Here is an 11273-nt window from a genome sequence, read left to right as displayed (position 1 = left end):
TTCAAGTGCATAAATATATAATGGCTGATTTTTGTTTTAATTGTATGAGTGAAATGTTTTAGAATATTAAATTTGCTGATAAAGTGTATGTTGGACTTTTGATGAAGTTATAAAGTATATTTCAGATTTAAAGTACTCCAACTATGTATTATGCCAGATGTAATCCAATTTGTCGAAGTTTGGATTTTTAGTTGTTAAAAAATGAATTATCTAACTAGGTTCTTAATAGTAATAGACAAACAATTGAAAATCATATTTTATAGATTTATTTATTGTTCATTTTATTTATTCATTTCATTGAATGATAATGAAATTTATTAATTGGTAGGTCATGAAAATTAGTTTGACTAATTTATAGAATTTTTTTAGTCTTTTGTTTTATATTGAACATAAGTGTCACACTGATGAGTTTTTATCTAGTTGGGAAAATGATACTATATGGGAGGGGTGCTGAATGTGGAACACCAGAAAAAGACAGAACTAAAAATGATGTGTTTTTTGTTCTATTTGCTAGTGTAATATAGTCTTTAAGTGCATTGGCCAAAGTCACTTTTGCATTTGTATATTTCTTATGTTTGGTTATTTGTATCATCTCCTTGCTACATCCATAATTATGTTCTACGTGTTAGGCATTTCTACGATTGTAGTTAGTTTCATGACTTCACCAGAACCATTTGATCCTCTTGTTTTGGATTTTTAGACTTCTTGGACAAGGTCGGGGATTTCTTCATGTCATGAAGAATCCCATGAAAGCTAATCACTCTATGGTTTGACAGTAAAAGTGCCTAGATCGCACTCCTGTCTTGACTAGCAGATAGAGAGTTATTTGAGAGCTCATGTGATAGAGACTCTACAAATGGATAGTTGTCCGAAAACATCTTATGTATTATGAATGATGTACTTTATTGATGTATTGAACCATGTAGCATATTGTACATTGAGAGATGTTTGATGAGATAGTCAACATTAGTTGTAAAATGATACGTCAATATTTTGAATTATTATTAATTCTTCTTAATTTCAATTTATGAACTTCTCATATATTATTTAATTCATGTTGGCTAGTCCAACTTGAATAAGGATTTGTCTCCTGCGAAAACTTTCTTCATTACGCCGAGAGGCGTTCTATACAATGGCAGCACAAATGCCCAGCACGGGAATATGCCAAGATTCCTTGTCAATAAAAAAGAATTGGGAGCAGTTAAAAACTTCCAAATTAAATATTAAAAAAGAATTCCTGAAATAATAGCTGGCCGAAATAATAGGAAGCCAAATGGAGGCTGAAATAATAGGCTCGAAAAAGTAGGGCCCGAAAAAGTAGGACCCGAAAAAATAAGGCCCGAAAAAATAGGGGCGAAATAATTTCAATATGATTTTTTTTTTGTTAAATATAATTTTGCATGCACATTCATGCTTTTTTTTTGCGGGGAGTGGGGGAATTTGAAACAAATTTGTGGAATGTGAAGAGACGTCTGTTGGGGGATATGAGGAGCCTCTCAGAAGTTATAAAACCAAGGCTCCTCATTTCATTTTCATTTTATGTTTTTGCAGGAAGGAAGAGGTGGAGGTTATTGGAGGATTAGATTGGAGTTTTTGAATAGGAGTAAATTGAAGTTTTGGAGTAACATTTTTGCAGGTGAGATTTTTTATTTTTTATTTACATTTTCATTTAGATTTAGATGTAGAAGTAAATTGAAATTCAAAATTAGTTATAATATTCTACTTTGATTTATATTTCAATTTTAATTAATTTCATTTAGATTTAGAATTATGTTCATATGACCGAAATTGAGGCCACTAGAGGACCTGTGCAGAGTTTTTCGTGGAGATAAGCATGTGGGTACTGAATCAAGGCACATTAGGCCTCTTGGAGATGTAATTGTGGTGACTTCCATGGCTTTTTGAATCGAATAGGGCAATCTAAACAATCTCAGATCTGAAATTCTTTTTTTCCTTTTCAGCCGAAGACAGAACAAAGATTGCTTGCAAGAAATTTTGTAGAGTTTAAGATTTGATTGCTTATGGCCGACTATTCTTGGTAACTGATATTTCTATTGTATATTCCCGTGCCCAACACGGGAAGTTTTAATCTATACAATTTATTTTGTGCATTTAGTGCACAAACTAAAGAATGCATATGCAATCAATTTTTTTATCAATCTTTATGATAGCTTTTTTTTTAAAATAGAAAATAGAAATTATTCTTTTATGTATGTAGAAAAAAATTAGAAAGATTTTATGTATGTAAAAAATTAAAAGAATTCTACATACATCTAGATTTATTGAAAAGAATTCTATTTACATCTAGATATTTTGATTGAAATAAACATAATGTAAAAACAAAATATAAAATAGAAATGTTAATATATGTATGTAGAAAAAATTAGAAAGATTGCATGCATCTAAAAAAATTCTATTTACATCTAGATTTTGTTAGAATGGAAAAAAATGGATAATAGAAATATCAGTTGCATGTTTGTAGAAATAAATTAGAAAAACATGTATCTAGAAATTAAAAAGATTCTATATGTGTCTAATTTTTAGATTTTACTTTATTCTAAACTAATTATTGATGGATATATATTTTAAAAATATTTATGTAGTTTAAAGTTTAGATTTTAATTAATTTGTATGCAAATAGGAAAAAGAATAAATATTTTATATATATGTAGATTAATTTCTATTTTTAAAATTTACAAGTAAATGAGTACTTTATTCATTTAAAGTAAACAAGTTTTTAAGTAATATATTTTTATTTTAGAAATATATTAATCATAATGTTCATTTATTATTACTTATTTAATATACTTACTCTCAAATCTAAGACAATAGAAATGATATTTTATTAACTTTGAAATAGGGAAGTGTTAAGCAAGTTCATTTACAAAAATACCAAAAATATATTTGGTCTTTGATCAAATTGGAGTTAATATTAGAAATATAAATATGATCATTAACAATTAAGCTAAATTCAGTTCAAAACAATAATGTTATTTAAATTTAAATAATTTTTTTGAAAAGAATTCTATTTACATCTACATATTTTGATTGAAATAACCATAATGTAAAAAATAAAATATAAAATAGAAATGTTAATATATGTATGTAGAAAAAATTAGAAAGATTGCATGCATCTAAAAAAATTCTATTTACATCTAGATTTTTTTAGAATGGAAAAAAATGGATAATAGAAATATCAGTTGCATGTTTGTAGAAATAAATTAGAAAAACATGTATATAGAAATTAAAAAGATTCTATATGTGTCTAATTTTTAGATTTTACTTTATTCTAAACTATTTATTGATGGATATATATTTTAAAAATATTTATGTAGTTTAAAGTTTAGATTTTAATTAATTTGTATGCAAATAGGAAAAAGAATAAATATTTTATATATATGTAGATTAATTTCTATTTTTAAAATTTACAAGTAAATGAGTACTTTATTCATTTAAAGTAAACAAGTTTTTAAGTAATATATTTTTATTTTAGAAATATATTAATCATAATGTTCATTTATTATTACTTATTTAATATACTTACTCTCAAATCTAAGACAATAGAAATGATATTTTATTAACTTTGAAATAGGGAAGTGTTAAGCAAGTTCGTTTACAAAAATACCAAAAATATATTTGGTCTTTGATCAAATTGGAGTTAATATTAGAAATATAAATATGATCATTAACAATTAAGCTAAATTCAATTCAAAACAATAATATTATTTAAATTTAAATAAAATAAGCCATGTTTACTTTGAAACATCAAACAACTAATTAACTAATACAATAATTAAAATAAATGAATCTATTATGACATAGAAAAATATTTTCGAAGTATAATTTCTTTGTTTTTGAATCAATATGAGTTTTTTTTTCTACTTGAAAAGATAAACCATCCTAATTTTCATCCTTAGTTAACCCTAACAACAACCCCTACCTTAGCCCTAGCCCCAACAATGATGTACAATATAACTATAATCCAACATTAAACTATAATTATAGCACTAAAACATATCCCTATTGATATAATGAAAATCTCAGTCCAAACCATAATCTAAACCAAAAACCTACATACTAATATTGGTTATAGTCCTAACCCTAAAATCTAACCCTTAACCATAATGTAAAAAAAAACTCCAAAATATTGATCAAAATCCTAAACCTACCTATATGGATAACCATGGTATTAAACTCTAAATCCAGTCCCAAGGTCCTAACCATGGTGTAAACCTATAACCGAACTCTTAAAAAATTTACTAATCCCTGATCCTAATCACATTCCCAACTTTAAACTTGAACCATAAACCATAGTTGTAACCATAATCATAAACTTAAACAAAACCCTAACCCTAAAGGTACAATCATAAAATTAATCATAGCTTAGACCCTAATCCTAGCACAAACCATAATCATGACCAAATATAAATCTTCACCTTACCCCTAATCATAATTTCAATGTTAACCCTAACATTAGTTTCAATCCTACCATGATATGAACCCTAATATAGACTTCACCCTGATCCTCACCCTAATCTTAAGTCTAATTAAACCCTGACTAAAACCTAATCTAAATGATATATCTAACTATAATCCTAACCGTAATTATCATACAACCCAATGCTAACCCTCATGTATATTTAATCCCTAATCTTAACTCTAAATATTCTATAAACTCTAGAATTGACCTTGATTCTAACCATAACCCTAAAATCTAAATTGTAACCATAGCACGAAAGGTGGGGACCCCCGCTACATGGCACAATTCTGGGTCTTGGAGCCTTGCGAAAGCACTACAGAGTGAGGAAATGTCATAAAGGTGACATGTAGTAGCATGATGCAATTTTGGGCTTTAGAGCATTGCAGAAACAATGCAGCTTAAGGAGGCGCTAGAATGGAGACTCATGGAAAGAAGAGGAAAGACATTCATGTCGCTGGCAAAAAACTATGAAAAGAGATAACATGATGTCTTAACCTCCCACAAAAAATTCAAGGTTGATCCCAAGGGGGAATTTGGTTTCCCCAAAAATGAATGACGGTCATCGATGAAGGTCTTCCTCTCAAAATAGACGGCATAGATGCATCGTGAATCCTCACCAATGAAGGATTAAGTCACAACCGTCGATGTAGATTCTCCCCTCAAAAAGGATGACTGAGATGCAACGAGGAAACTCCTCCCAATGAAGGATTAAGTCACATTCGTTGATCAAGATTGGCTTTATTTTTAATGGATGACTAAGATGTAGTGAAGAGATTCCTCCCAACAAATGAAGCAGATAGCACAAAAGGTGTGAACCCCCTCCATGTGGCACAATTTTGGGTCTTAAAGACTCATGAAAGCATTGTGGAGTGAGGAAATGTTGGAAAGGAAATGCGTGGTAGCATTATGCAATTTTGGGCTTCAGAGAATTGAAGAAACAATGTAGCATGACGATGCATTAGAATGGAGATGCATGGCAGCATCTTGTGCAATTCTAGGCTTTAGAGTGTTTCGAAGACACTAGCATATAAAGAAATGTTAGAATGGGAATGCATGGCAACATCTTGCACTTTTGGGAAGATGGGAAGATAGCTCGTGAAGAAATAAGAGTTATCGAATCTCGCAGCATGAATCAACCTGACCAAGAAAAAATGAGCCAGCGTGGTCAATGAAGAAATCGAGCCAACACAAAATGTTAGCCGACAACTTTAGTGATGTTAACCCTCTGCAAAGAACCTATCCCATTTAAGGTCTCTCAGATTAGACATTAGTGATGGGTTGAATAGGGGGAAAAAATAGCACACAATGCCCTCCTAAATGAAATTCTAAATGTAACACTAATAACCACAGTCCTACTTCTTTCCCTAACCTTATCCATGAGCATGGGAATATACATATTATTATATAGGGAACCTTATATAATAATAAATATAATCTAAAATCCCAACCCTTACTCCCCTCCTAACTATAACTGTGACCATAAGAAAACTTCTAAATATAACCCTTCCTCTAACTCTAACCCTAACCCTAACCCTAACTATAATTGTAACCCTATCCCTACCACTAACTGTAACCCTGAATCTAACTCTACCATAATTGGACTTTAACCCTAACTATAAATATAACCCTAAACCTAACTCTAACCTTAACCGTAACCATAACCGTAACCCAAAACCTAACCCTAATCATAGCTAGGATTCTAATACTCTGTCTACCCCTAACTCAAACTATAGCCCTAACTATACCTCAAACTCTAACCGTAACTCATATTCTAACCCTAAACCTAACCCTAACCTTGACCCTAACCCTAACCCTAAGCCTAAGCCTAACCCTTTGTCTACCCCTATCTCTAACCCTAACCCTAACCCTAACCCTACCCCTAACTCTAACCCTAAATCTAACTCTCTGTAAATCTAACTCTACCATAATTAGACTCTAACCCTAACCCTAACTTTAATCCTGACTAAAACCCTAACCCTAACTCTAACCTTAACCCTGACTCAATCCCCTTACCCTAACCTTAACATTGATATAACTCTCTCTATATATAACCCTAACTCTAAATATAAACCTAACCCTAACCCTAACCCTAACCCTAAATCTAACTCTAACCCTAACTGTAAGCCTAACCCTACCCCTACCCATAACTCTAACTGTAAATCTAACTCTACCATAATTGGATTTTAATTTTAACCCTAACCCTAACTCTAACCCTAACCTTGACTCAAAACTCTAACCCTAACCCTAACTCTAACATTAACCCAACTGTAAAATTAACTCTATTGGTAACTCAAACCCTAAAACTAACCCTAATTCTAACCCTAACTCTAACTCTAGCTCTAGTTCTAACCCTAACTCTAACCATAACTCAAACTCAAACCCTAAACCTAACCCTAATCCTAACCCAAATTATAATGCTCTGTCTACCCCTAACTCAAACTATAACCCTAACCCTAACTCAAACTCTAACCCTAACTCATACTCTAACCCTAAACCTAACCCTAGCCCTAACCCTAACCCTAACCCTAACCCTATCTATAACCCTAATCCTAACCCTAACTCTAATCCTAATCTTAACCCTAATTCTAATTCTAACACTAACCTTAACCCTACCCCTAACTCTAACCATAAATCTAACTCTACCATAATTAGAATCTAACCCTAACCCTAACCCTAACCTTAACCCTAACTCAAACCCTTACCCTAACTTTGTCCCTAACCATATATCTACGTATGACTATAACATTTTACATTACAATATCCCAAAAATAAAATATATATTTTTATCTAAATTAAACTCCTTATATTAAATTTAAAATAATATTTGACTCAAACCTTAACCGTAACCCTAACCTTAACCATGAGCATTACTCTAACCCTAACCTTAACCATAAACATAACTCTACACCTAACTCTAACCCTAATTCTAACTCTACCATAATTGGACTCTAATCTTATCCCTAACCCTAACTATAAGCATAACTCTAACCCTAGCCTTAACCATGAGCATAACTCTAACGTTAGCCTTACTATAACCCTAACACTAACCCTAATCATAACCATAACCATAACTCTAACCCTAACCTTAACCATGACCATAACATTAACCCTAACCTTAACCATAAACATAACTCTAATCTAAACCATAACCATAACTCTAACAATAACCATAACCATAACTCTATCCCTAACCTTAACCATAGCTCAAACCCTAACCCTAACTCCAACCCTAACTCTAGTGCTAACCCTAACCCTAATTCTATCCCTAAGGTTAACATTAACTATAATGGTAACTTTTTCCCTAACCATATATCTATGTATGACTATAACATTTTACATTACAATATCCCAAAAATAAAAAATATATTTTTAATCTATATTAAACTCCTTATATTAAATTTTTAAAAATATTTTGAAGCATAATTTTATACTAACTTCATACAACTCTAATTAAAAATTAATTAACAATTTTATAGTAACCTTATCAAAATAAAAAATAAAAAGTAAATATTTTTCCTATTGTGCCGCGACTGTCACTAACTATATATACCTCTATATATATTACGCCGAGAGTAATCGTTCTCGAGGCGCCTATTTTTATTTTCATTAATCCCAACTTCGATTAAAATAACTTTGGGATTACATAAAAATAGGCGCCTCGAGAACGATTACTCTCGGCGTAATATATATAGAGGTATATATAGCTAGTTTTATGGATATTGATGAAGTGACATGCTTAGTAGGATAACAGTTCTTGTTATTATTCAGTTGAATCAAATGATTCCAGCCATATTCCAAAAAGTATTTTCCAAATTTAAAATTTGCTAAATTGACAAATTACAATATTTCTAAATTCTATCATTCTATAATTCTACGAAACAGAGACCCTGAAAAGTCATCAAGTGCCACAAAACAAATAAGATAGAATTGAACGATATTATGTTCTAATAGCGCACTATCTTTTGAACTTTGCAATCTGTGCATTGCGGAGGCCCAATACGGTGAGTGGCTCACACTTTCAGAGCCTTGCATTGGTGTTGCGAATTGCCATCAGTAAAGATGTCAAGGAATGAAATCATGAGGTGAGGTAATGGTTGGTTTCTTCTTGAAAGGAGAAGGCTTCTTATTCTGAGGATTGTCATGCCACCAAAAGAGACAGAGACAAATTCCACGTAGTGTTTCTCGATGAAATTCCATGACCAATGATGCATAGATTTCTTACTGGACAAAATATACAACTGAGAAAATAATGAGCATTTCAGTTTGTCGTTTAGACATTTATGGAATATGATAAGACAGCACCATAGAGAAAACGGTTACTGGAGCCTACTTTGCCCTCAAAAGTAGCTTTCTTTCATGCTCAAAAGCCAACTTTGGGTTTTAGAATTTTATTACGCCACAAAACCACAAAGCCAATTGCGCATATATGAATCAACAACACATAATTGAAGGGGATAAAGTTCAACGTAATTTTTTATACATATGAATGCTCTAAGCTTTACACGCATGCCTACTGAGATGTGATTCAAAACCATCAAAAGACGACCAAATTCAATGTACCAAGTATGCCATTGTTTATAATACATGAATAATAGTACGATTATACCTAAAGTGCATCACAACTCAGCATCTGTTACAAGCACTATAAAACTTTCATATACCAACTAGGGTTTCACTAGAATCTCATCTCATTGAAACCAAACTATGGAGTGCAGGAAAGATTTGGTAGATCTCGTTCTTGTCCCTTTGAGTTTTGTGCTATCCATCTTGTACCATGTTTTCTTGTGGTATAGAGTTAAGAATCGCCCTCTCAACACTGTGATTGGCATCAACAGAATTGGAAGGAGGCTTTGGGTTAAAGGCATGATCAACGTAAGAGATCATTTATAAGACTGTTAATTTGGAGGTTTTTTTAAAAGGTTGGTATGAATTGATTTATGGATCATGAATATGTGTGTTTTCTGTATTGCAGGGTGGTGGTGATAAAAATGGGGTTCTAGCGGTGCAGACGCTGAGGAACAGCATAATGGGATGTGTGTTGATGGCAGTGACTTCAATTATGTTGGGTTGTGGACTGGCTGCTATGATCAGCAGCACCTACACTATTAAAGAGCCTCTAAATAACACACACTTTGGCTCCCATGGAGAATTCATATTGGCAATAAAGTTCTTGTTAATACTCACGTTTTTCATCTTCTCTTTTATCTGCCATTCTCTGTCCATCTGCTACCAGTGTGAAGTTGGCTCTTTGATAGCGACTCCAGTAGGAAGACATAATCTGATTAGCACAGATTATGTCTGTGAGATGTTGGAAAGAGGTTTTGCATTCAATATAGTGGGTAACAGGGTGTTTTATGCTGGGTTTCCTTTGTTTCTCTGGATCGTAGGGCCTCTGCCAGTTTTCCTAGGATCAGCACTGCTGGTGCCTGTTATGTATTCTACAGATTTTGTTTCTTCTTCTTATTCTGTAATAGGTAATAGGGATAGAGATGTCGAAGCAAGAATGAAAGATGGCAGTTCGGAGTGATTTGTTTGGTAAGATGCATGGCAGGCCTCTTCAAGGGTTCACCACCTTGGTAAAGATTGCATGGATGTCATGGATCTTTTATCAAGTAGACTAGGTGCTATTACCATTTTTTAGGTGGAGGTGAGACCAATGGGATTTTTAATTTTAATTGTGAATAGATTTTATAATAAAAGCCTTAAAACATCCGTCACCTGGTGAGATTTTAGAACAGAATCTTGTAATATCTGGAGAGACTATATATAATAAAATCCATAAATCTGTCCATACCTGATTTCATCTCACTTAACCATTAAAACCTTGGGATGAATATTGAGTTAAAATCGTTGAAGACTGTGGGGAAAAAGCTATAATATATTAAGTGTTAGGATGATAAGATGTTTTCAAATGATAGATGGATGAACATTGAGTTTCTTTAAATATTACAACAAAATTAAGTAATTGTGTGAAATGTGTATGAAGTTAAATTATAGTAGAAATTAAATAAATAGTGATTAATGATATTTAATTTTTTTAATATAGTATTTAATTTTATATTGTATAAAAGAACATATATATGTCATGTGATTGATCAAAGACATGAAGGTGTTAAAATCAAGACAACACATGCATTTAATATTAATGTGTAGTGTGTAGGAATACACACATATTAAAATCAAATCAAATAAGTGAACAAATATATGTAACTAAATGTATACATAAAAGTTAATAAGTGGCTGCAAACATGCATCTATAAGTAAATATTTAGATGCACTGTTAAAATATATGCAAAGCAAAGTACTCCACTAGATCTTGTCATCCATGCCACTCCTTCAACACCAGTACTCCATGCAAACCTATAGAATGGAAAAACACTCTTATAGAATAGCTTTTGTAATAAAATAAAATACACACACACACACACACACACACACACACACACAAAACTCATAGGTATGTGTATGTGTATGGATATGCATATGTATATATATGTATGTGTATGTGTATGTGTATGCACATACATATACATTACATGGAAAGTAGAATGCAAGGACTTTACTAAGGTTCTATTTTTTCTGAGAAATTTGGCTTCTCTCTATTAAACCATGCCACTAATGTATGAGCTATTCTATTATTTCACATATAATGTGGTCCTTTTATAGTCTTTAATTTATGTGACTTTAATTGGCTTCAACTTGAAAGTTTTTTCTTCTATTGATGATTAAGTTTTTTTCTTGTGTTGACAATTTGATATCTTTGCAACATGACTCATCTAAGAAACTTTTCCAT

At 31.7% G+C, this 11273-nt stretch overlaps 1 protein-coding gene across 1 annotated transcript; it reads left to right on the top strand.

The window, feature by feature from the left end:
* Positions 1–9184: 9184 nt before the first annotated feature.
* Positions 9185–10007, top strand: LOC149554797 (uncharacterized). The gene is made up of 2 exons (XM_089829051.1): positions 9185–9352; positions 9453–10007. Exons 1-2 carry the CDS (start codon positions 9185–9187, stop codon positions 10005–10007), a joined length of 723 nt encoding a protein of 240 aa, XP_089685177.1.
* The last annotated feature ends 1266 nt before the right edge of the window (positions 10008–11273 follow it).

This window comes from Cupressus sempervirens, chromosome 5, assembly GCF_028749045.1.
Source record: "Cupressus sempervirens isolate cs-2001-9-10 chromosome 5, ASM2874904v1, whole genome shotgun sequence".
Lineage (NCBI taxonomy): Eukaryota > Viridiplantae > Streptophyta > Pinopsida > Cupressales > Cupressaceae > Cupressus > Cupressus sempervirens.
The sequence above is the reverse complement of the archived record's forward strand: the minus strand, read 5'-3'. Positions and strand labels throughout refer to the sequence as shown.